The 27,227-nt window shown below is 40.4% G+C and overlaps 1 protein-coding gene across 1 annotated transcript in view; it reads right to left on the reverse strand.

Moving 5' to 3' along the window:
• RELN (reelin) overlaps positions 1-27,227 on the reverse strand; it is a 299,055-nt gene that overhangs the window by 20,320 nt on the left and 251,508 nt on the right. Inside the window, exons 41-54 of the mRNA XM_075144890.1 lie at positions 25,074-25,303; positions 22,087-22,307; positions 20,919-21,066; positions 17,380-17,638; positions 15,874-16,123; positions 13,410-13,578; positions 10,027-10,167; positions 8,480-8,657; positions 6,996-7,189; positions 5,521-5,777; positions 4,591-4,745; positions 3,559-3,773; positions 2,704-2,881; positions 1,180-1,355 (exon numbers count right to left, since the gene is read on the reverse strand). Of these exons, the coding sequence (XP_075000991.1) occupies positions 1,180-1,355; positions 2,704-2,881; positions 3,559-3,773; positions 4,591-4,745; positions 5,521-5,777; positions 6,996-7,189; positions 8,480-8,657; positions 10,027-10,167; positions 13,410-13,578; positions 15,874-16,123; positions 17,380-17,638; positions 20,919-21,066; positions 22,087-22,307; positions 25,074-25,303 (2,771 nt within the window). The remainder of the gene's footprint in view (positions 1-1,179; positions 1,356-2,703; positions 2,882-3,558; positions 3,774-4,590; positions 4,746-5,520; positions 5,778-6,995; positions 7,190-8,479; positions 8,658-10,026; positions 10,168-13,409; positions 13,579-15,873; positions 16,124-17,379; positions 17,639-20,918; positions 21,067-22,086; positions 22,308-25,073; positions 25,304-27,227) is intronic.

The raw sequence follows: 27,227 nt of genomic DNA on the forward strand, positions 1-27,227 counted from the left end.
GAGAGGCTGAGGGACAGGGCTGGTTCAGCCTGAAGAAGATGGCTGGGGGGAGACAGTGGTCATACATCGAAACAAGGGAGGTTCCAACTGGATATAACAGGGGGAAAAAAATAAATCACTGTGAGGGTAACTCAACAGTAGAACAAGCTGTCCAGAGAGGCTGTGGGATCTCTGTCCTTGGAGGTTTTCAAGACCTAATGGGTCAAAGCCCTGAGCAACCTGGTCTGAATTCAGTGTTGACCTGGGTTTGAGCATGTTGACCTGAGTTTTTAGGATGAGAGGAAATGGCCTCAAGTTGCGCCAAGGGAGGTTTAGATTGGACATTAGGAGAAATTTCTTCACTGAAAGAGTGGTCAGGCCTTGGAACAGGCTGCCCAGGGAAGTGGTTGAGTCACCATCCCTGGAAGTATTTAAAAGACGTGTAGATGAGGCGCTTAGGGACATGGTTTAGTGGGCATGGTGGTGTTGGGTTGACGGTTGGACTCGATGATCTTAGAGGTCTTTTCCAACCTTAATGATTCTATGATTCTATGATTCTATGAGGTTGGACTAGAGTCTCCCTGAGGCCCTTTCCTTCCTGAAAGGTTGTGTGATTCAGTGAATTCTTGCTGAATTACAGAAGTGAGAGTGTGTGGCTTTATTAAAGCCATACAGCCAAGGGAAAGGACGCTGAAGTTGTCTTCTACGTCATGTCCTTAGCTTATCTAAACTGACATAATTCCATTTCTCTCCAGTTAAGTCATCCTTTTCTACAGCATGTGAGTGGAGTGGGTCTTGTATGGGCACCCAAGAGAGGACAACCAGCAGAGGTTATGTTCTGAACTCAGCAGGAGACACAGCTGGTGCTTCCAGGGTGGAGACAGTGGTGCCCAAGAGACTGTGGTATCTCGCCTCTTTGCAGGACAGGCATTGCTGACTTCAGGACATTCCTGGGGAAGGAGACCTGCTGCTTCACTGGGACATGGCAGACCCCTTCCGCTGTGCTAGGATGAGCCTTGCTCTCCGAGACCCATCTGAAAGCATCAGTGCCTTGAGAATCATAATCTAATTAGTGTCTACCTGAGATAACGCTACGCTTGTGGTGGCCTAGGAATTCCCTGAATGACAAGCTATGTCACCTGCTGCTTTGTCAGTGTTTAACAGAGTTCCCCATTAAAATGACACGGAAACATAACCTACTTTGCCCCCCGCAGGTCCAGATCTTGAGTGACAGCCTGCCTCACAGTTGCACCTCCAAAATAGAGAGTTGTGTCTTCTGCGAGAATCCCACACTCAGTACAGGTATTTCCACCTTCTAAGAACATCCATAAATCTGGTTTAATTTCTTCATTGTCAAAGCGCTCTTTCAGGAAAGTCTGTAAGTAAGGTGTTTAACATAGAGCACAGGTAATTATGATCTTAATTAAGCCTTTCTGATGACCACAGCTGGAACTGACCTAAACATGTTTGAAAGTAATGAACAGTGTAAAATATTTTTTTCAGGGTGACTGAACATAATCACTTTTGGCTGAACATTTAGCCACTTGAACTGAATTGGCTAAATGTGAAAACATGTTAGGGCTAGATTTTAACATACTTGGGAGGTAATCCAGCACGCTAAAATTTGCATGTGCAGATTAATGGGTCTAGTTCATAACTGTGGTTATTTAAGACTACGTAACACCACTCCAGTATATATCTAGTATGTATGGGAGAAATTTCTATTCTATATTTTTTCCCCAGCAAAACCAGTATTGCAATGAAATTTTAGGGTTATTGTAGTGAATACGCATTTATGCAACTGTCCGCACCAATATTTGCAGTGAAAACCATCTAGAATATATCTCTGATTTCCACTTACCTGGAGGTGTGCAGTAAAAGCAATGCCATGAGTGAAATCCTGGCCTTAAGGAGACAGTAGTAAAACTCCCCTAAAATTGCTAGGATTTTATCCCAAATATCCTTAATGTGAAGAATACATTACTAATTAAAAATTGCAAACAGATACTGATATTTGTTCATGTAATTAGTATGTCAGCTGAAAAACAGAAGGTTATAATAATTCAGATGACACGATAACCGAAAAGTTAAATAGTTATATTCTCTTTAGACAGAATGCTTCTTAACTTGTTGTTTCTGTGAAGCACGTACCTATTCTGTTCTTATCTGATGTAGAAAAAAAGAGATGGTAAACACTGCCTTTTAAACTAATTTGGGGTTCTTTACATATTATTTTCTAAATATGTTAAATTTTAAAAATATTTTAGCTTTTAAATTAGCAATATCTAACTAGATTTCACTCACTTGTTATAGGGTAACACTAACAACAGCTAGGTGAATTAGTTTTATGTAATTTTATGTCATTTTCTTGTATTCCCTACTTCAGTAAGCTCTTTCATGATAAAGACAATCTTTCTACAGGTCTTGATCAAATATCATCATATGTGCAAGGGTGATTTAGATCATATAATGATGATCTAAGGACGAACAGTGAACTTTATCACAGCTTTATTGGGCAGTGTTATTTGCAAAGGAACAAACCCCTTCTTGGACACTGCAGTAATAGTTTTGTTAAAAAATGATAAAAGGGCTGAAAATGGATTTGAGTATCTTCAGGCTGACAGGAATCGAAGCTAAATTTCCAGTGGAACCAATCTCCTCTCTCTCTCTTTCTCAGCCAAACACATGGCAAAATTCACACTTTAAACCATGCAGTAAAATTACCTTCAGTGTTTGGGTCAGATAGCAGTTTGGTCCCGAATACCCAGGATCACAGATGCATTGCTCATTCAGGCAGTCTCCATGACCTCTACAGTTTTCCAGACAACCAGGACCCAGATAGAAATTATCGATGGCCCACTGCATATCTGAGTATTTCTGGTAGAACCGAAACCTCACGGGACTAGATATAAAGGAATGAAGAAAAACAGACATATGTATAAACCAACTTTGCTCAATTGAAAAAGGGTGGGTGAAATACAATATACTTATGACTGTACTATCCTCCAAGCTTCCACAAGTAATATCTGGCAGTATCTGTTGAAATTAATTTTATTCATATCCATATCTTCTTCTTCACACATGTACTACCTACGATATATGGATGGATTCCAGACACTGCTGAAGCCGGAAAAAGCTATTTTGGCTTCTTGCGAGAGAATTTCAATTTTGGTTATACTTCCTGAGCAGATTACTCAAAGAATATAAGAGGTCTTAATTTTGCAGAAAAAGACAAATGGTTTGCATATGTGCAGACTACTGCAGACAATAAGGGTAACTTTTCCACTCAGTAAGGTCATAAATCTACTTTCTAATTGACTGCGGCTGTCTGAACAGAGCAGAACATGCTGTACCGGAGCAGACTGCAGAGAAGCAAGGATAACTTTGCCGGTTGTTCAGACCAAGAGTCATGGTCAATCTTAATTGGTAGGAAATAAAATTATGCAGCATACGTAATGAATGTGAATGCTGCTAGTCTGCACTTTCCTTGAAAGAAAATGAATAGGCAGATGTATCCCCTGTTGTGTTTTTCAGAAGGTACTGAATCCAAGACAAAATTAGTAGCAAATTCATACTTACTTGCCCACAAGGTTTTCAGGCAGTGAGTAAGTTACTCTTTTCCATCCTTTTGTGGGAAAGAAGACAGATGGCTGCGAAACACTCCCAGAACATTTTGGATCAGCTGGTAAACACTGAGGTACTAAGTAACTCCAGCTAACGCCAAAGTCAGTGGAATACTGCACATGGACCTGATTTTGTGCAAGTTTTTCTGAGGTTTTACATCCAACAGAAACCTAATAAAGAAGAGAGCATAAGTAAATTAGAATTAATTGTGGTGGTGGTTAGAGTTTAAAAAAATGTTTGAACCTGAAAACTGACTGCAGAATTTTGCGTGAAATGATGGCAGTAACAGTGCTTGTATGGAACCAGTCATCTGCAGATCTCATCAATATTCCCAAGACTGAGAACAGGCACCATATTCTGAGTTTCATTTTCTTCTAGTTAGCTTACATTTCTGGATTTCCAGGTTTTGACACTTGTGCCTTGTACCCCAGTACCCCATAAGCAATAAAATTAACCTCCCCTCCCACACAACCTAAGATTTGAATATTTCGGAGCAGGCCATCCAGCTCGGTTAAGCGGACCGTCTTTATGGGAGAGATGTGCAAAGGGCTCTTACAACTTCCATATATTGCTGGGTTATTTCTTTAATTTAGGTAAAGCAGTATATGAAGGGCAGTTTGGGTGCAGGTTTGATGTCAATGTATGACAACATAGGAGCGGTGTGGACTACTTTGGAGCTGCTTTTCCCTCACCAAGCAGCTGTAACAAAATAGGCACCATGTGTATGTGTAACATCCTTACTAAATGATGTCCATACAACTGCTGTGCTGGAAGAGAAGAGTGCGTCACCTCTGAGAACAGCTGGTGGTATTAAAGCTGACCAACACGGAGTAGGTGAGAAAAACGAGGATGGCCTGATAATAACAATTTTCCCTGCAGGGAATGGCTCATGCGTAGGCCTATACATCATCCTACCTCCTGAAAAATCTACTTAGACCTGGAGCAAAATGTGGTTTTGAATAACTATATTGCAGACAGAGATTTTACCTTGAACTGCATAATCCAGCCTTCTGTAGGCGTGAGGTCGTGGGTGACAGCATAGACCTCTCTGCCGTCATGGCTCCCACAGATCATGACACCATCAGGAGAATCACAAAACCTCTCAATCGAGCAATCATCATGGAATAACCAGTGTTCATTCACTTGAAAATAAATGGCAATGTCAGTAATATACAATGATAATATAAATTAAAGAAAACAGGGAGTAGTGTTAACCACTAAAGGTGATTCATGGCTTTATTTTTCAGCTTACGTGAGAATTATTTAGTACTGCTCCTGACAATGTCAGTACCCCATCTTTCCCATGTACATATTTATTACATTTATCACATTTATTGCTCAAAGCACCTCTTACTACTCTCTTACATAAGCATTATAGCATTATTTTTTAATGTTCAAGAAGTAAGGATCTGAGACTTACTCAAAACATAAACTTCTGTTGCACTGGACATTATGGGAGAATGTTTTAATGGGTGTTGCCTACATGTCTGCCCAAAGGGTACCCCAGCACTGTTAGCAGTTAAGCCTAGTAAACATCCAGAAATACATCCTCTACAACATTTAGTTGTAAAATGTAACTTAACTTCTCTAAAGAATATTTTTAAAAGTTAGGAAATAGGAAACAGATACTCAGGTTAAGAAATCTGCTTAGAATAACCCGGCACTTTTAAATCGTTTTTTCTTTTTTTGAAGAGAAATTAATCTTCTAAGTAAATTCATGCAGTAAAAGAAGAAAAGTTACATTACATCCTTTCATTTCGCATTTTGTGAACTAAAAACAAAAGACAAGAGCCCTAGAGTGACGGGATTGTCTGTGATATCCGTCACAGTGAGACAACAATTCAGAGGCTCAGCAAGATTTGGAAATCGCTGCGCTGACTTCTTGCTCTTTAATTCAGATCCACATGAAACCTTTACCTGTAGTTTTGTCTTCCATGAACATGTCAAAGGCGATCCTCCCGGTGGGCCCTGCGTCGGCAGGGGAGCGCTCATGCTGCGGCAGGGGAGCGCTGCTGAAGGTGTCGAGCATCACCGTCCTCTGGTCAGCTGAGCCGGAGATCAACACGTTGTCGATAGCCCAGTCATTCTGGTCCAGGCCATCGTGTTTAGGCTGCCACCAGCGGAAGCGCGTCCCAATGGTTTTGGCATCGTAGGGAAGGAGGATGTTCACAAAGCTGAAATAAAAAGTGGAAATTAGTTGTAGGAAAGCCACGGGAGGAGGATACTTCTCAATGCTCTGTGCTGGGTGCTTTGACCAGGTCTACTCCGGTTGTTTCCTAGAGTATGTGGAAGTTGGGAAAGAAGGAAAAGACCGGGTGATCTAGCCTATGTTCCCCTATGGGAGATTGCTGAAACAAAAACCTTCCTGATCACTCCCAACATCATCCCTGCGACAGGGGCTCAGAGTGAGGTGGGAAGGGCCAACAGCCAGACTGTGGCATGGTTTGAGCAACGTTACGTGCTCTAACTGTGCTTATGGGACGAAATGCAATGGTCTAGACTAGCAGGGTATGACCATAAGGTCCTAATTAAGGGAAATGTTAGGAAGGAGAATGTTGAAGTAAAATTAAGATTACTATCTTCAACCTGGAGCCATTCAGCAGATAGTAGTTCCAGTACAATTTTCTTATTTCCATTACAACAGTGGATGATAGTACACTTAAATCTCTTGTCCAATTAAAGTGCTAGTGATTTCTTGGTGTGTTCAAATGAAATAACAAGTAATGGGTCCCTCCCAGCCCCATTTTCTATGAATCTTTTAAATTAGTCAGTGAGGAATAGAATAGAATAGAATAGAATAGAATAGAATAGAATAGAATAGAATAGAATAGAATAGAATAGAATAGAATAGAATAGTCAGTGAGGATAGAATAGAATAGAATAGTCAGTGAGGAAAAGGTCCACCCATATCTATGCGTGATTTGAATCTCACAAATATCTGAAAATAGGGCTTGAATGTATCCGTCCTTTTGAGGAATATCTGCAGAAATTCAGTTTCTCCTCTACACACCATTTTCTAACTAGTTCAAGCAATGACTTTCTGCTCTTGTCAGTAAGAAACTAGATTTCAAATGAAAGTATCTTAAAGAACAGGATGGACATCATTACAATAGCTATTAGTTTATCTTCCTGCAACCATTTACAAATCTACCAGACTGCTACAGACTCTTTACTACCCTTGTATTTCTGGCCTAGCAGCTGCACAAATGCTGATGCTCAAGTACATGCGCTAAGGCCATTCATAAACGCTTGCAGGACTGGACAGGCTGAGCTCTTAAAAGATCTGACATCCAAACCACAGCAGTAATATGTCCCATAGGTTCTTATGAAACATTCAGACCACCTTACTTTAGTACGGGAAATTATATAGGCAGAAGAAGGTATCTACAAACCCGGGCTTGCTGAATTGATCATAGAAAATTTCCATTAAGAGGCTCCAGGTGATTCCACCATTCACAGAATACTCCAGCAGCACTCCTTGGTTGCGGTTATTAGGAGTTATCAGACATCCATACATGAAATAAAACTGGATAAATTCTGCACTGGTGAGGTTCAGGTCCACTGTAACTAACATACGGCTGCAGCCCTTAAAAGCAATGAAAAAATATGTTGGCTGGTGTTGGCTGGCAGAACTTACGGACATAAAAAGTGTTAGGCTAGGCAGTCACTATTAATATAAATTCATGTTGTAAAACCTTCAAAACTATACAAAATTATACTGATTGTAACAAAAGTAAAGCTACAACAGAACAATAAATGTTCTTCCCTGAGGACATAATTTCAGTTATGTTCCATCTTAAAAATTCCTGTTGTGTATTCATACACGTTGCTACTTGTACCTACAGCTTTACAACATTCAGTATCAAGAATTGTATTCACCTTTCTTCTGAGTATGAGAGTTACAAAAATCCATGCCTTCAGTGTAAAACACAAGGTTTTCCAGGCAGAATTAATGAATCCCTGATTATGTGCTAATGGCTCAATTTATGCAAACCATCAAGTGGCACAGCAATTTTAATATGTGTGTTTTCCCATAATGCCTTACATATTTCACATTGCTTAATCTATTAGTTAGTGGTGCCTACTTAGTCCTGCTGGAAGGAAGTGGAAATGTAATGCTTCCGTTAGTTTACTTTAGACAACTTGCATCAGTTTGAACCTAGTTATAAATTTGCATGGAAGAGATCTACAAGCCTAAATTTTACATGTTTCTAAAATACAACTTTGTCATTTTTATAATCCCAAGATTATCTGTAAGCAAACTGTAATTCAGCAGCAGTCTGGGTTATATACCTACATATGTAGCTAAAACAGGAAATTTAACTCTGAGCTTACTCTGAAAAAAACCAACAATGAAAATCTGAAGGATGAGGCTACACACGGATGTATTTTCAAGGACCAAGTGCAAGTTATACACATGCAAATACCTAGTTATTAATTTACCTCTGTGGTCTGATTATAAACTGCATCAAACTCCGGACTCTGGAAGTTGTAAGTGCTATGAGGAGGCTATTATGAGTGAGTGGAATTGAATGTCTACATACTTGGACTGTGCTTTAATCTATCAGCTCCACCTCTGAACGCCCCTCCACGGCTCCTTTCAGGAGGCACACACACTATATCTCATCTTCCTGGCTGCAGCATAGCCAGGAACGTGGTATCTGCTTTCCTGGAGTGTTTCTGACTGGCCCTAGTCTGTAGGACCTGTCTGACTTTGACCTTCACCTAGGCAAAGGATATATAAGGTTTTTTATATGTTATATGTTTAATATGTTATGCTGATATTTTTTAACACCTTGCTCTTTATTTAACCTTTTAGATCAGTCCCATTTATACTGCCAAATGGAGTGCGCTGGCCCCCGTGCTGAACACACACCCCGCTGAAGTGAAGAGCCATCCCAGAGGCTACCGCCCCGCAGACTGTGCTCAGTTTGCCCCCGTTCACAGTCAGCCAGTTCTGGTTCGACGGCGAGCGATTGAAGTTATCTTTCAGTTGTGTCGGAAGCGGGGTCTCTGGCTCGTCACAGTACAGCCCACCCCAGTGCTCATCGCAGCTGCAGAGGAAAACAAATGCAAAATTCAGCTGGCAAAGGCTCTGCACGGAGGTTTAATCAGTGCCATGTTATTCCACATTAAGGTGCCATCTTATTCCGCATAGAGGCTGTCTGCATCATTTACTAGCGCACAACTGGTATATGGGGGTTTCAAACATCTGCCACTTTTTGTAGTTAATATGGAACAAAAATGACTTTCGGAAGGCTAGTATTATGTATCATTCAAGCTGCTAATAGAGAGTACACTCCAGCACAGAGTAAATCAGTAAAATACATTGTACTTGGATAGATAAACCTAAGAGAATGTGCCAAGCCTAAGAATGTCCTGCTAATGTTAAATTTTAAGTAAGTTTCTGTAAAATTTTTGTGGATGGCCACTTCCCTGTTGTTTCTTTATATAGTCCCCCTTTTTTTTCTCCTCTGAAAAACCTTCTTATAATGTGTCAAAGGTTGGATAACAGCATGGAAATGTGTTCTGTTACTATGCAGATTTCAGCAGGGAGATCGTGCCTTGGTACTTCAGTGCTGTCAGGATAGAGGACAACACAATAATATGTCTATTATGCAGCGGAATATATTTCTAACAAACAGTCACAGCACAATTATACTACCATTCTCCCATTACTGTTGCCATTTGTGGCTGGAAAAAAGCAATACATCCATCTGGAAGGTATTTCTCTGATGCCAGACAGACAAATCTGGGGAGATCCAGTTGTTGTTTGTTAGCTTTGCAGGGCTCTATGTGGGCTGTTATACAGACAGTTTGAGGATGAAGCCAGTCTGCCTCCACCGGCAAACCCTACCATGGAGCAGAGGCATCAGGCCATCAAGCCAACACCAGTCCCAAGGCAAAATCTGGCCTCGTGAAGAACTGGCGCACATCCTTCTGCTTAGTGGGTGCGTCTCACCTCCAGCCCAGGTCCTCTGCACCCAGCACCAGGATGAGGGCATGGGGACACGGCATGAAACCCCTCGGGAATAAGGATGACATCTTCTGGGAAGCTCCAGGACTGTACATCCCTAGACGGGTGCACAAACTCAAGGGGTCCCTTCTCCCTACCTAGTGGGAGGGGAGCCAAGATGCAGCATAGGCAACAGCAGAGGCGATGCATTGCTACAGAGGAAAGCACCGGCAGCATCACCCACGACGTGCGAACAGGCAGAGGTCTGGCAGAGCCAACCCCCGCACTTACCCTTCCTCTTGTTATTTCTATTCCCCAGTGGTCCCGGTGCCCTGCTCAGTTTTAACAGCAAAATCCACCTTCCTTTTAAAAATTGTATCAAAGTCTTTCCTACAAGTTTGTTAACATGACGGAGGAGGAATGAAATGCTACAGCGCTGGGCAGGACAGGGAACAAATGGCACTTACACACAGTTGTCTTGTGTGCACTTCCCATGGCCGCTGCACATGTCTATGCAGCCATCCCCAATGTAGACGTTATCGATTGCCCACGTTTGCTGCTTATCGAAAGGAGCAGGCTGGTGCCAGCGGAAACGAGTTGCTTGAGACCTTTGGGAGAGAAAGAAAAACAGAAAGGTAATATTTGTAGCTAAGCTAATCTTTATTTTGACTGAAAGGGAATGTCAATCTTGAGGCTAGACTGCTCCTGGAAGATTTGTTTGATATCAGCACAACCCAAGGCTGATTCCTGACAACGACAAGGTCCCTGAAAAGCCAAGAACAGGGTGCCCACATTTTGAGAACAGGACAAAGCACGGGTGCTGAGAGTGCGGGAGGTGGGAAAGGGTGAGAGCAAAGCAAGTGGGCTGTGGTTGGTGCAGTGGAGAAGAGAGTAGGAAGAAGGTGGTATACCCAAAGGGAAGCTGAGACCAGTCATAACCACGTCCCAGCCCAAATCCAAACTTGAGGGATAGCTGAGAGCTGGATCAAGCCAGAATCACCCAAATCCTCCAAGTTTCACCCTGAGCCTGAGTTTTATTGCTTCAGTCCAAGTCAACAAACTAACCCAACTTTTTGTCTGTGAATTCTCCCACTACACTTAGGTAAAAGCAGCTCTAGGGAGTGGGTTGGCTCCTAGGCAAGATGCTGCCATTTATAACTCTGCAGGGGACAGGTGAGAGCGCCCGTGCAGGGCTTCTGGCGTGACCCTGGTTTTGCAGTTTCCTCCCTCCCCTCCGTCCAGGGCTTGGCTGGAAAGGTTAAGAAATGATCTATGGTGTGATCCTGGCTCCTTTCAGTAAATCATTTTTATTTTGTTTGTTAAAGGGGGCTTAGGTCCCTATTCAAACACCTTGCTTTGCTGTAGCTATATGTGAATTAAGCTCCCAAGATAGATGATAAAAACCTAGCTGAAACAGTCAGGGGACACCAAATAGCTATTCAGCTCACACAGCAGTAGACACTTATATTTGAATAGCTGCAAGTAAATGGATTTCTGTAACTTATCAAAAATACCATTTTAAATTCAAGCTAGTCCATGTTTTGCTGTACAGCACTAGATGGCAGCATTGAACTTTGTGCGGTCTGTTTTCTTTTGAAACTTAAAGAGAAACCACAATTATTGTAAACACCAAAACAAATAAACAAATTCCCAAATAAAGCAAAACCCCCAAAATTTATTCAGTGTAAAAATAGACCTTTTATGGTAAGGTCAATGTTATCCTATGAATTATTTCTTTATAAACATGTTACATGAGGTGAATGAATAACAAGTTTATTCAAAGAGAAATCTACTGCTGTGCTGCCTAGCTGCTCACCAAATAGCATTTTTAAAAGAAATGCGTAAATTGTGAGTAAGTCCTTTAGGAATAAAGACAAGCACCTATATCTTACACTACCTGCTTTAGTTTTGGCACTTCAATAACAATTTATGGAGCTGATGCTCCTGGGAGAAGCTTTGTATTTACATTTGCACTTCAAAATCAGCTCCGAGTCCAAGTTAAAACTAAGTGTTCATTGCCTTCTGTAGGCCAGAAGTTAAATAGCACTCTGGGGTACATGAGCCCTAAAAGGCTACGTAAGTATGGGTGTTGTGTACCAGGCCAAGCTGTTGACTATGTAGCCTGCGTGTCCCTAAAACATACAGGCCCAGACAGTTGGAGATACACACCTGCTGTTACACAGCTTGAAATAATAAAGCAGCATAAAAATTATATCGCATCTAGACTAAAGGGCCTATTAGCTGCACTATTCCTTATTCTAAAGCTTAATGTCTCCCTTGCTTGTGAGCTAAGGTTGTAATAACCTCTCTCATCCAATCCCTATCTTAATATCTTTGGGAAATGGTATTACTTGAGCCAACAAATATAGTCATTGGATCTGACAGAAGAACAATCTTTGCCTCAGTAGGGCATCAGACGACTTCTTTTGACATATACTGCTCAAAAAACTTTTCAGTCTTAAAATTACAGTTATTTATAAACCTGAGTTTATCTCGGGTGGTAGGTTCCTTTCAGGTCCAAATTCAATTGGTTTGGAACATCAGCCTCCGTCCTGATTTATCCTGTTCAGCCCCAGAAAGCCCCTCCTGAACACAAATTTACAGACTTTATACAAGAACTGTTGGGGTAATGGATTTTACAGGCAATATATAGTGAAGCAGTACAAAAGAGGAAGCAGAGGAGATCAATGCTGGGAACAAGTCCTAAAAAAGTACTATTACTTGATGTGAAGCACTGCACTGAAGATAGGGAAGAGTCTAGATGCCCCAAATGATTAGCAATAGAACATGGACTTTTCCAGTAGTTTCAAAATGTGCAGCAACTGCATAGGCGCTCTCAGTACAATTGTCAAAAAAAAAAGGTCTCCGTTTCCAAACTCATATGTGCATTAGCTGGCATCTTTCATAACAACCTTCTCACACAGGCATAGGCTCTGCCTGCACTGTGGTACTTCCGTGCCTGCAGTTAGCTCAGCCCATGCCTACGCGAGGAGACTGGGCTCAGCAGTAGGAGCAAAGCTGTAGAGTCAAGCTGTGCTGAGAGCCTGACGTCCACGCTACCTGTGTTTGCAGGGCTTTACTTTGGGCTAGCTCTACACCGGCGCGGGGGGACAGTCACAGCTATCACTGCGAAACAGCATGTCAAGAAGGGTGCAGACTGGAAGGCTGAACTACCCAGTTGTCCCTAGATGGATCTTTTTGACAAACAAAACAAAAATCCAGCAGTTTTCAAAGAACCGTATGGCAGCACTCCCAATGGCACTGTCAGTCCCAAACAGCTCCTTTCACTGAAACCTCCCAACAAATCTCACAATTTTTCTTCCCTCAAAGACAAGAGAATGTAGGAAAAGGAAGAAGAGGTGAAAATGGGGCATGTGTAAAAACAATGATGAGAGCATCAAAGCTGGGAGAAACACAAAGGATACAAGGAATGTACAGAAAAACAAGAAGCCTGAAAAGTGCTACGGTTAAAACACCAGCTCATAGCCAACAACAGCAAGCACAGGGTGCAGTGGGGATTCAGCCAATCCAATTAGCCACCAAAACAACCAGAATTTAGTGAGGCTGACGATAACATGAGATTCTTTAAAAAGTTCCTCCTGTCCCTCCCCAGGACAAGATGCACAAGTATTTCCTATCTTTAAATAACTAAGAAAAGTAAACGCACATAGTAGCTTTGCAATTTTTATGCAAAGCAGGATGGGGCTTCATTTACTTATACTTATTTGTTGCTATATACATGGACCAAACAAAAATGGCAAGGTACAGTTATTTTAACACTATAATGTATCATGCCTCAATACATAGTTATGCATTTAGATTTATTCTGCAGAAAACCAGAGGGAGATACCTAGTGTAGGGAGGCAGAGGCAAAGTAACCCGGGTCCACTTGTTGAAAGTGTCCGAAATGAGAATCCTCTGGAGATGGTACTTGTTGCATTCCACGTTAGTGGGAAGACAGTCTCTCAAAATTGGGTGCCAGGTCAGCCCAAGGTCCACTGAATATTCCAGTTCAATAGCTAAGGGTGGAAAGACGCTTAGTTACTTAATTTAGAGACTTACATCCACAGGTCTACAGTAAGCTGGTAACCCCGGAGAGTGTTAGTCACAAGTCTACGCTGACAAAATAACCACTGAAAACTTTTCAAACCCTTGTGTCAGAAGCACCAAACCCTTGGTGGCAGTGCTGGAAGATACGTTACATGTTGCTGAGCAGGAATAGCTCAGGAGAAGGCTGCAGTACACCTCCGCACCCACCACCTAACTCAAGAGACCACAGGTGCAAAGACAAAGTCATCTGCCAAGTCACCAGGATTAAGTCAAGCCAATTTCTGTAGCTGCAGCAGCAAGAAAGTGATGTGACAGCATCACGACCAGCAACTACTTTTGTTTTTTGGGCTGAAGGATGAGATTCAGCTGGATGTAACTGTTGTGTAAGACAGAGCAACACTCAAATTCAAACTTTTGGCTCTGTCACATGATGGTTTAGTCACTCTTCCACCCTGCCCCAGACCAGCTCATTTCATTATCCAGCATAAACAATTTTAAATTGAGTTTGTTAGTCAGTGAGCTTGTTTTCATTCAAACACAGTCTAGCCACATTAAACTAATGTATTCATTTCTCAGCAAAAATCAGCAATTTCATTGTTTTGATGTTTATAGCTTATAAACTTTTATTATGAAAAATAAAGGTTAGTCAAGCTCACTAAATACTTCAAGTTAAACTTTTATGCAGCCATTAAAAAGTAAATAATAATAGGCACAGAACTGTAACTTGAAGTAAATGCCCCGGTTGCCAGGCATTCTGGCTGTGTAAAACATGGAGCGTGGTTGCAGTGACAGGGGTGCTAAATCTGCGATCTTTTTTGATTACTACAGACCCATTTCTTCTACCTTCATGCACAGAGAATGACCCTTAATCACCCAATCAGTCCTACTTGATGTCTAAGCACAGAAGACAGTGCTATAGAAATACAAGGACAAGTGGATACAAACAAGGGTAAGTGAGTTTTTAGTGTTAAATCTCCATCACCAAAATGAAATGCTTTGCTCATCATGACTGGAAGCATGATTAGGTAGTGTCCTGCCTAATTTAATGCTAAGTTAAGATAATGGTAAGTGTAGTAGACAAAGAAACAAAAAAAGAAGGAACTGTTTCTTTGCCAGTGTATAGCTAAGCTGCCAAAACACTTTAAACTTAGCAGAGATGATCTTAGGATGCCACGGTCTTTTTAATACCAAAAGAAAAAAGATATTGTTAAGTATGTGAGTAAAATATCTCAGTTACTTCCATTGGCTTCAGTGTAGCAAAATCAGAGAAGCCACTTCTGGGACCTCCCGTAAAACTTTTTTCCAATTTTATGCAAAATTCTAGAGGAATAGTCATCAACCCAGGCAATTAACACATGCTACGTGCTGCAACAAATTGTATTGTCCTCCTCATAAAAAAAAACTATACCCCAAAACCCTATGCTAAAAGAATGTAATTTAAGATGTACAAACAAGCATTCAAAAGCTAGGAATACCTATTTCTTGCGCATCTTAAAATTCACATAATGAACCAGTTTTTAATTTCTATGTGATGTGTATTGAGTGCAGAGCATGTTTTTATTTATATGTGTATATGTATGTATATGTCCATAGGTGTATATATACATACATACATATAAAAGCATGCTCTGCACTGAATAGACATCATATGGGAAAAAAGGAAGCTAGGTAATTAAAAATTGTATCATTATGTATATATACACATATATGTGCATATATCTACACACACATTCATTCACACATACATACATACATATACATACGTGTTTATTATTTCATATGGACGATACAAATTTTTGCAGTTGATGCTGACTTAGCATGTGTCAGATGTAGGCTGATATAAATGATTTCTTAGTTATACAGGTGCAATGAGATCTGAACTGAGACTGACTTCACCGAAAATGCAAAACCACAAAGCAAGAAACATGCTGGAACCACCCAGCTGCTTATTCTTAGAACCACAGCATCACCCCAAGCAGTGGATACCATATACTGGTAAATGGATTTGAGTAAGACAGCTGTTAGTCTTTTTCTTAAATGAATTGAACTGCAACTTAAGTGCTCAGAGGGAATAATATACTTTAGTTTATCTTAGGCTTCAGACACCTAGAATAAAAAAGCTGACGTTACAATTCTTAACAGAAACATGCAGCTTTCTTTTGTTTCTCAGTTCTCGTTACAGTGAATAATGGAACCAGAAAACAAGTGAACTTTCCTGTACAGGAGAGGAAAAGGAAGGGCAGGATTTACTAAGAAGTCATTACCATAACAGGAATCCGTGACAGAGCAGGATGCTGCAAAATCTATTTGCAAGAAAGAATCTTCATTGACGACGATGTCAGTGGTGACAACGTAGCGGGTGCTAGCTTTCTCAATGAACACTAGAGCATCCCCAGTAGAGCCACAGACTGGCATCTTTGTTCCACCAGGATGGAGCAGCCACTTTCTACTATCCAGTGTGGTGAAATCATCTTCTAATACTGTATTGCCAGAGATGTTTCCTCCAATAAGAATCTGAAACATTAGGAAAGGAATTGTTATTGAAAAGAAAAAATGTCTAGAAGTCTTCACAAAGATACACGTGACATAGCATCCTGGAGGAGGAAGAGATTTACCTATCTATGCATATATATTCTGCTGGTCCAAAATGAACAAATTTACTTTGTAAAGAGTTTAGGTTATGAGGAAGGGGAATATCTTTTTCCTATAGAGGGGTCCTAAAGAGATCAGCTCAACTATACAAAACTAAAGTTCAGGGAGGTGAACTCCATCCTGGATGAAGTAAAACTGCTCACAAAAATAAGTGTTGGTAAGAGCAAAGTGATTACAGTGATTTTTCCTACTGACTGTTCAGCTCTACTATCATGTGGTGCACTACTGTCAGACTGATAGAACTGGGGAAATAGTCTCTGTTTTGCCATTGACTGTAAGACATCAGCATTTTACTATTCAACAGCAAGCAAGGTAGAATTAATTTTCATTTGTTTTTCTGAATTCAGTTTCTGATTGTTCGGAACTAATATAACTACATTCAATGAAGATACAGGAATGAAAGAATGAGGATTTTTTCATTTTTAAATGAAGGGATGGGTGGTAAACTTTTGCAACCACATCATTAAATGTGGCTGGGAGTTCAGTTTCTGGGTTTCTCTTAAAGACCTGAACTAACTCCTTTAAAAAAACATTCATAAATATTTAAGCAAGTTGAACTTGGACAGCCCAATAACACTTAGAGTGTAATCACTTTAGTGGGGTTTCTTGAGATTTATACTAAGTCATATGAAGCAATATAATAATATTTATAGAAGCAAATCCCAAATATGAAACAAAACTTTGTTTTCAAAATTAGAAGATGGATATAGATCGAGGTTATTCCATAATTTTTCCTATCACATTCTACCAAGCCAGTTACATGTTTGGATAGATTTTAAATGAAGGTTTTTGAAGTTTGATCTTTTGAAGAAGATCAGACTTGCATGTTGCATGGTAAGGCCTTCTGCAATGTGAACCTGTGGCTCTACCCTTGTGTGGGACTTTCCTGAATGCCAAAACGGGCATTCAGTACCCCGCATGGAAACAGTGCATTAAAACCACAAGATTAGCAAACAGTAATTGTGCTCTATTATTTTGCTAGATTATTATGATTCTGGAATGTCTTTATACAAAGCACTTTTGCTTGACTCAGTGAAATATGCCAACAAAAGGGAAATATTAAGACTGAAAACAGTCTAAACTTGTATTAAAAAACCCCAACCCAGAGGATTCCTTACCTGGTCAATCACCCAGGGACTGTAGAAATGCCCGTTCTCGGATGGTTGCCACCAGCGAAGCCGAGTGGAGCTGGAACGGGCCTTCAAGGGAATTTCCAGGGCAATGTATCGTCCCACGTTGCTGGAGTTACTGAAGAGGAACTCCTGGAGAAGGCTCCATGTGAGGCCCCCGTTGAGCGAATACTGCAGCAGCACAGGCTGGCTCCTGGGGTCTGGCACCCCCTTGCCGCATCCCAGTCTCATAAAGAACTGCACAAATCTAACAGGGGGAGCAATTACTGGAAAGATTTCTTTTCTGCAACATCCTAAATAACCAACTGGAGACACTTGGAGTTTGCCTATTGACTAGCCTCGTGATTTCTTGCTGTAAGAGTCAGCTGTAGGAGATCTTATGAATTCCTTTTCAAAGCCTCCGGAATATAAGTAGACAGACAGGTGGGATGACAAAAATTCATTTTGCCTGTGTGGTAGTTTGCCAGGCAGAAGAGGCTGAACAAAGCTGGTCATTTATGTTTGGAGCTTTTGTCTGCGTAGCAGATGGTGTTGCAAATATCAGAAACATAATCCTGGGTGAAATTTTTATCCCTGTAGCCCATGAGTACAGATTTTAGTGGCAGAAAAGCAACGGTGCCCTAAGTAGATCATAATTTGCTATGAATTTGCTGAAATGCTTAAATTCAAAATAAGCATTCCAGTTTTCCATTGGCATAAACTAGAGAAAATCTGGATAGGAGAACAAAGCGTGTTTCACTTTCAGGGATCATTTTGTCCATTTAGTCAGCCTGGGAAATTTGTCGAAATCACACCGCTTAAATGTGCCCAAGCCACCCAAGGACACCAGCACTTTCATTCCCTATTTAATTGGCTTCTCCAAAGCAGCACAATAGACTTGTATCAAACTGCAAAATTCTTCCTGTCAGCCGATGCTCGTAAGTAGCTCTACTAGGCGCTTGGAGGGGAGGGAACCGCTGCTGCAATGATATTTACCTATCGGACTTGCAGGGATATTGTAAGTATTAATTCATGTTTGCACAGCTTTTGCACAGCTTTAGAGTGTCATATCTGTTCTAATTATTATTGCATTAGTGCTGCCTGGCTCACGGATAAATGAAATGACACAAAAGAAGTTTTGTATCAAAAGTCTTGCTCTGGTTTGATCTGCAGGTAGATCTGCTGGGAGTGGAGGCTGCAGAGGTGCTGGGCAGACAAAGCTTCAATAAAACACCAGACCTGCAAGTCAATTAATTCTAGTCCTCGCTGCGACTCACGGTTCCTCTTGCTACTATATTTAACTTCTTTCGCTATAGATTATATCCACCCCCACGTCCCAGACATAACATATTGCTCGTGCTGTAAAGGAGCACTGGGGACCCTCATGGATCAACATATCAACTGTAATGGATTGGATTCACTGCTGGCAAGTCTTTGTGCCTCCTCAGATTTACTCCAACATTCACCACATAATTCAAAGGAAATAAGCCCAGGTGACCTTGTCTCTGTTGAATCTACTCTATGGATTGCTATTCTTTTATCTGAATTTTTACTAATACAGTAATAACCCACTCAAATATAGGTAACATAATGTCTAGCAGATTAAAAGGTTAAGTCATTTTAAATATCTCTCTTCTCATCCCACAGATATTTTGCAAAGGCTCTGCCTATTTTGAAATGGAAAACCAAATTTTTCTTCTAAATTGTGTGGATATTCTTCTAGTAATTCAGAATTGAAAGGATTTGATCAGATACCTAAAATATGCTGTCCCTACTGATATTTCATGCTGGGCAGTTTCAGCTACTGGTATCACCATGATGGCGATATACTGTCCCCTGTGTTAAATTCTTTAAAATATAGATGTGACAGGAGTGGATAGTGGATTGCAGAGTCCACTCGCAATCCCCAGGTGCTGAGCGTGGCTTGCAGCACCGACACCACTGCTTGCCTGTGTACTTCAGGGGGTCTCAGAAGAAAAGGGGAGGTTTTAATGTGACTACTGAGTCTAGTACCCTTAAAAAGATCTATTAGAAATGCAGGTTCTCATCATTCCTGGCATAAATTGAAACCTCTCCCCAGATCTGTTGTGCTTTGCAGGTGGCCAGTAGAGTCAGCCTGGAAATTAAGAAAATCCCACTGCAATTATTTAGGTTGCTAAAGAGCAGTCCCCAGCAGTGCCATTGCAGTCTGCCTTGCTGTTCAGCAGAGAGCATACAGTTATTTGCTGATAACTGTTATTTTTCATGAGCATATACAAGAAATTAAACGTACTGCTTTGTTTTCCTTTTACTAAGACAGAAGTAATTTATCTCCATATAACACCTGGAGGTCAATATATGCAAATCCAGCTACAGACTACCACGGAGAAGAGATAAATGATGGTTCTTTGAACACGAGCAATAAGGAAAACATGTCATTTAGTCTAATGGAGCAACATACAAGATCTCTTCTATCTTTTATTAAGCAATCTTTTAATTTCAGAACAGTCTAGGAAATCAAATTAGTGCAGAGTATTGATGTTTGTGTTTACCAAGTTCTGAAAAAGTTTTCTGAGTAATCTCACAAATTCAGTACAAGGACCTCTAATATTACACCTCACTGAGGGTTAACTAATTGCTTATGTAAAAAATATAATGGTTAGAAATTAGGCATCTTTATTGACCATGAGGCTCTGCAATTAAACCATTATTTAAAGATTCAATGCTAATGAAGACGAGTCAAAAAGAGATAAAGTGCCTATTAAAGCGTTTCCCACAGAACATTAGAGAGGAATAGGGTGTTTACAAGAAACCAGTGGAGAAAAATCTCAGAGAAAATGCAATCTCTCCAAAGTAATAATGTAAGGATATAAGATAAGATGCCGAATAAATTAGAAAACAATGCCTATTTGTTAGCACGCATGCAATTAGGATGTGGTTTAATTTATATTAGTGTAAATTTTCTTAATGTGGCTTGCTTAGCATGTCTCATGAAATATCTCCTCTGCAGGCCATAATGATACAACAAAATCTCTAAATACACTAAAAATATTTGTTTTTCAATTGCTGTGCTCAGTGTAGCTGGTGACAGCTTGATGGGAATTTCTCAGTGAATTATTGGAAACAAATGTGCACAATCAGAAGAAAGTAAGCTTCAGAAATAAAAGAATTATGAGGTGATGAATGTAAGACATACTGGGAGCAGACACGCCTGTTTCAGCAATGGCTCGTAATACAGGAAAACTGTGAGACAAGCAGAGCATGTGACATGCAATCGATTCCTCATGTTATGCGTTTAAGAAATAAAAACTTGCATAAACTACTGAAGGTGTGGCATCAGATCCTGGAGTTCTTACTCAAGGAAAAAGTAACATTTAAATGGTTAATCCCATTAAAGTTCAAGTTAAATTTAATTTAAAATGGTAACAGTTGTTAAAATGGAATATTTGCTAGAGTAAGGACCACAGAATATATCAGCTTGCCTTTTCCACAGAAGTATCACATATATATAATTCCTCAGCATATTATTTCTGCAGTGAAATCCTGAAAGAATTTTAAAACTGTGTTACCTGGCTTGTGACAAATCTAGGTCTCGAGTCATCAGCATACGTAAGCCTTCTTCGTTAAAGAAAAGGTTGTTTCCTCCAGACATGATACCGCATTTCCTTGATGGCTTTCCACCACTCACGAGCAGGAATCTATCAGACTCCAGCTGACCTGAATACACAGTAAATACATATTTATGATTTACTCCGAAGCGCTCCTACTAAGAGTACTATTTCCAGAGGAAGAGAGCTAAATTAAACATTACATGCAGAGTGAACAAATATTCAGTGTTTCCAATGCAATTTTTTCTAGAAAATTGTCATGAATCAAAACAAAGTAAACAAAATAAACCCGTAAGTATGAAATTTGGGATCTTAGTCTCCAGTTATTCACAGGATTTTCCATTTCTCTTCATTTTTTTTAAGATAACAACAAGTACCCAGGTCTATAAAGAAACTTTGAGTGCCATGTGGCAGCATGCGAGCAAGGGCTGGCAAAATTTAAAATGAACAGCAGCATCCATGAAGGGAAGAGTTTGGTTCACAGGTGCTGCTTTACTCAAAATGTGATTTTCTTGCCATGCTTGCTAGTGGGGGGAACCTTGAGGTGGTTTTAGAATTGTGTGCATGGGTGCTGTGTGTGCCCAGGCACGCATGAGGCTTTGAGTTCCCTCCTGGCATCGCTCGCTTGGGGTCTGCCGTGCCTGCCGAGCGGTGGCCCTCACCGCTGAGACACACAGTCTGCTCTGAAATGATATTTGACGTATTAAGGCCACTTAGATTTCCCTTGTAGTGAGAAATGACACAACCTTAAAGCCCTCCATTGTTTGCCTCGCTTGTACGCGTTCTGTCTGTGCTAAAGTCAAACTACCATCAAACGATCATTTTCTTCTAAAATTATTTTCTACATGCAGTTTCAGGAGATTCTGTTTCGGTGAAGATTTTGTATTCCAGCATTAACAACTTCACAAAGAGTCAGACGCTCCAAACCAGACAACTGATAGCCATCAGACATTCACAAACTGTGCTTGAGAATGACATCTAAACTACTTGGTTCATGGGAATAGACCCACAGCATAAATTAAATTCAGAAGCTGTAGAGTTGAGGAAGACTTTGCTGTTTCATCCCTCGAGCCCTGGGTTCTACTAAGACAGACAGGCAGAATTCAGACCAAAAAAAGAGAAAAGATACCTTCAAAATCATCCTTAAGGAAGTCAGAGTTCTTTGTACTTATTTTGCAGGTTGGCCCAGAGTACCCGGGGTCACAGATACATTTTGTGCCATTGATACAGCTGCCGTGCCCGTTGCACATCTCCTCACACTGCGGGCCGATGTACACGTTGTCAATGGCCCAAGTCACTGGCTGGGATCCAGAAGGGTAAAATCCTTGGTACCATCTGAACCTTGCCAACCTGAAAAAGGCGTAAAGTGTACTTACTTTAAATAATAGTTCCATCTTTTTTGTATTCCATATATATACGATACTATGCATATATATATAGTATTCTTTTTGTTGGAATTGGCTTGATAAATAGCTTAATTCTAGAAACTGACTGCTATATCTAATTCCTTCAGTACCTCATGCGTCTTTATGCTGACATTCAACCCAAGTACTGACAGAAATAAAAATAATGTTATTCATTAGCTGTAGTACCAAAACTGAATGATGGACTTGAAAACGGGAATTGAAATCTAACCACTCTTCTCTCCGTCGTTCGTGGGGAGGATGAATGGCCGTGGTCTGATAGATTTCCTTCTGCTTTGGGATACAGTGTCTGGATCAGACCAGGCCACTTTCACCCTCTCCTGGAGAGTGAAATCCTAATTCAGGTTGCCACCCTGCCCCCAGGGAGACCACCTGAGGAACTGGGGTGGTGAGATCTCACCCTCAGTTACACGGAAAGAAAACATCATCTGCCATGTCACCAGGTATTCAGCTTGCTTTCAGGCGGCTTAATCTTAAACCAGACTGATATTGCAAGTTGTTAATTTAAACTATATTCTCCTTTGGGTGCTGTCCTGTCATTTTTAATTCGCTTCCTAAGCGCTGCTCGCATCAGTGCTACGTGTAAAGAGGAACTGAATGGGGAAGGAGGGAAAACGAACCAAGCAGGGGAAAAACACTTGAGAGACTAATTTTATTCCCCAATGAGAAAACATTTTAAAGGAGGAAGGACACCAGAAGAGTGAGAAAGGGAAAGCACTTAATTGCATTGCATGTTTAATGTGTCTTTTTAGAGATATCTAAATGCAGCACGTGAATCAATAGCACAGGTAGCTGACAAGTTTTTTTGTCTTGATTTGCTAAAAAGGAATTTTTATGAGAGACTTCAGGTGATAAGGGATAGCTGATGGGTGGGGACACTACTAACAATTTCAAGAAAGATACCCAAGAACCAGAGTCCTGCTGGAAGTCAAAAACATTGATTTTAGTGCGCCCTGAGGTGAAGGACACAAGTGTGAGGCTGGAGGTGTTGTAAGCTCCTCTTCTGAGAAGCCCCACGGGCGGGATTCATTCCACCCCCGAGGGGTCAGTTCCTTCTCTCAGGCGTGGGTTAAGTGTGCCTCGTATCTGAAGCAGAGTGAAATACCGGTCTTGCTGAAGTCGGTAGGTGTTTCTTCACTGACCCAACAGGCCCTGGGCTTTTCCTTCAGGACATAACTGGAATACTGATTCGTAGTTACAGCTATCTGCTGAGAACATATATTAATTTCCAAAATAACATACATACTGGAAATAACTAAAAATGTCTTGATCTTCATTTAAATACAATCACTTGACACTTTGGGGATGAAAAGGCTGGGGGTTTTTTTTAGAATTACACAAGGAGTCAGGTTTGGAGTTTTTTTCTTGTTATTCCAGTGGATTCTGGTGGAGAAAAGCCCCCTTCAGGCCTCTGGCCCAAGAATTTCATGGCACCGAATGCTCCGTGGAAGCTGCTCTGCACTGGTGAGTTTGGATGGCTATCAGCAACTGGCTGCTGGCCTGGCGTGTTGGGGAAAGAATAGGAGGGAAAGCAGGCAAATGGGACAGAAACACTCAGGAACAGAGGACTAAATCGAAATAACTGGAAGGTTTAAATTAATTAGGAGTCTGCATAGTCAAAAATTTCATTTGGAGGGATGCATTGATAGTTTGGTAAAGAGTAAAATAATTATTTTGGGCAAAAACAGAAGGACAAATGAGCTGCTGCAGGAGATGGTTACCTATTCGATGCTTAAAATGTTAACTGTCATAAACCCGAAAATTCAAGTTTAAAATTTAAACATTTTCTTAAATTATTAAATATCCAGGCTTTCCAAACTTGGTTTTCATCTCTTATATAGGTCTTTTCATACTTTTAGAGGCACATATGGGGCCACTTATTTAGTGGAGGCCCCATTGCACGCAGTAGTTTCATAAATACTCAGTCTCATAGTTGTATAGACTCATAAAGTCTCATAGTTGCAGAGCTTATTTTCCTTTATATGTGCTACAGTTTAATCCTTCATGATGTGATTTTTTACCAAAACTGAGTTGATGCTAAAAGACAGTTTTCCCTGAAAAAATAAACAGTACCATTTTATGCTTTGAAAAGTTACAAATTATTATGCCTGCTAGCACATACTGTTTTTCTGTGCTATGTATCTGTTATCATCCAACCTTGTTTTTTCCACAAACTTTAAGTTTCTGAGTGACTGCAGCAGTTCATTTCTTAGAATGAGAAAACTTTGCAGCTACAAGAGACCTCCAGTATTTAGATCAGTCCATTTCCTTACACTGAAGCAGAATCAAGTTTATACTACCTCACATTTTACTGCATTTTCTAATGAATCTTAAATTTCATGCAAGAATATCCTTGATGAATTCAAATGGCTAATGCACTGCAGTAAAGAGCATAGTCAGTTTTGCATTCATTTTATTATGCAACCCACTTCCATAAAAACGTCACCAAGAGATATATGGATAAATAGGAAATGGTTATTCTACATTAACATTAGGCACAGCATATTTTGGGGAATCATCTGAACATTAACTGACATTCAGGACAAAAAGCAGAGAAAAACTTGTCCTCTGGTCTGCTCTAGGGCCGAAGTTCTTACGGGCCGCTCTTGTGCTGGTAGAACATTTTGGATGGAAAACAGAAATAAAAACAAACCACCAAGCAGCTGGGCAGGAATAGGAGCTGGACACTTACCCACAGAGGTGCAGTTTTCCGAAGTGAATGACCTCCCTTCTCCAGCCCTGGGTGGTGCCTGCGTAGTAAGTGCTACTTGGGTGATGCTCGGTGGAGCACAGGGAGCTGAGGTGGCTGCTGCTGCTGTAGCACAAGGGGAGCAGCAGGTGCCAGGTTGCCCCCAGGTCTCGTGAGAACTCCAGCTTTACCGGGTCGGCAGAGGAGCTATCAGTGGTGCAGCCGATATTGATCTGGGGGCCGAGACATGAAATGCAGAAGATGACATAGGGCAGGCTGTGGGACACCTAATCACTCTTCGTCTTAGTCAGCCTCCCCCATTTGGTATAGTATTTATTTAGCCCAGGAAAATGGTGACGCATGTGAACATGAACTCTTGCACATTGCCCTACCTGTCCACGGGCATATTGCACTCTGACTTATCATAAAATGAACGTGATATGAAATCCCCAACTACTTCTACTAGAAGAAAATCATAAAGTTAATTAGACAAAATCCCAAAGGAGAGCTGCTAACATTGCTTGAGCAAATGCATCAGTTCTTGCAGTCCTCTGGCAGGGACTGAAGTAATCACACCACCAAAAAAGTGTGCATTTTTAAAACCAGAAATATTAAGACAAAATGTGCAAACATAATCTTTTTGTTAAATTGCTGAGTTGCACTATGGTCCTCTTTTACATTACACTTCGCCCAAAAAATCTTATGCCACATGGTGTGTGCTGTATCACTTAAATATGTTCTTCAGCTTTCATACTCACTACCCATTTGCTTACGTATAGCGGCAAAGCCCTAGGAGACAGCATTAAAAGAGTATCACAGCTGGATTGGATTTAGATTCAATGTCACACCAAAACATAGTTTGGCATTGTCAAACTTCTCCAGGTGTTTTTACAAGATTCCTGATGTAGAGAACAGTAGAAAAGTAGAAACCTACACGAACAGAAGTTCTACTACTGAAAAAAATATAAAATGATGTTTTGTACAGAGACCTCTTAAGACATATTTTTTGCACGCTCCCAGTGCAAATTAGTCTGCTTTGCTTTCACACTGATATTAAGATGTTATTTTAGTTTCAAATTGCTCATATAAAAGAAGAGGAATTAGTTCTCTTACAGGATGATTCTATCGTATAAAATAAGGTGTACTGTACTTACCATGCAATAAACAACCCATTGCTGATGAAATACAAAGCCTGTACTAAAACTATGAAACATTTTGGGTTTTTTACATATCTTCATAGTGGAAAATAAGTGTCTTTCCAACATACTACACTGTAACGAAAATCTATTTATTTCTAAAGCCCAGTAATACTTAGAACTGTGCATGAATGTTGAAAATGTATCTTACATCAAATTTCCTTCATCACTCTTCAGTGCACGAGTCCCATCAACCTATATTTGACTAGAAAGCTTGTCTACTCATCTGGAAGCTTAGAGAGATGCTTGACCCAATATAGTTTTTGACTCTTGAGACACAGAGAGGAACTCTACTGCATTATGCATAACTTCTTTATTTATACCAATGTCCTCAAAAACGTGAACTGAAAACAATGTTCTTACCACATATGGAAGTAAGCATGTAGATTTTATGAGGTTAATGCTCTGAAGACTTATGAATATCTTAAAGTGACCTCAAACATTTTTGTTCTACAGGCTGTAATCTATATTTTAAGACAGAAAATGGTTTGCATTCAATAATTTATGAATTAGTTGCATGACAAACTGAAGCATGCAGGAGTACACAGCTAAACCTAGCTTTCTTGGAAACCCCTTAGTATCATTTGAGTAATTTTTTATAAACTGGTATCATTTGCTGTTTAATGCTACAGCATGCTGTATCTGTGTTAAAAGCAGCCTGGTAATTGTGGCATGGCAATTTATATGAAAGATTCTTTTACAATTTCTTAATGACAATATAATGATCCCTCTAAACTAATACGTACTAGGCTAAATGGTTACTCCCATCAGTAGCTGCCCTAGCCAATGCACAGTTTAGATTTTCAGATAAACTAGAAACACAGTTTAGTTTAGACTGTGTGTTGTCATTGGGGTGCCTGTTTCCACTGACTATATAAGAAGCACAAAAAAATATGCTCGTTATTCATAAGCTTTAGATAACTCCCTAAGATGGGATGAATTCACGCAGTCAAAGAACAGC

The sequence above is a fragment of the Calonectris borealis genome, chromosome 1, assembly GCF_964195595.1.
Source record: "Calonectris borealis chromosome 1, bCalBor7.hap1.2, whole genome shotgun sequence".
In the NCBI taxonomy this organism is placed as follows: Eukaryota; Metazoa; Chordata; class Aves; order Procellariiformes; family Procellariidae; genus Calonectris; species Calonectris borealis.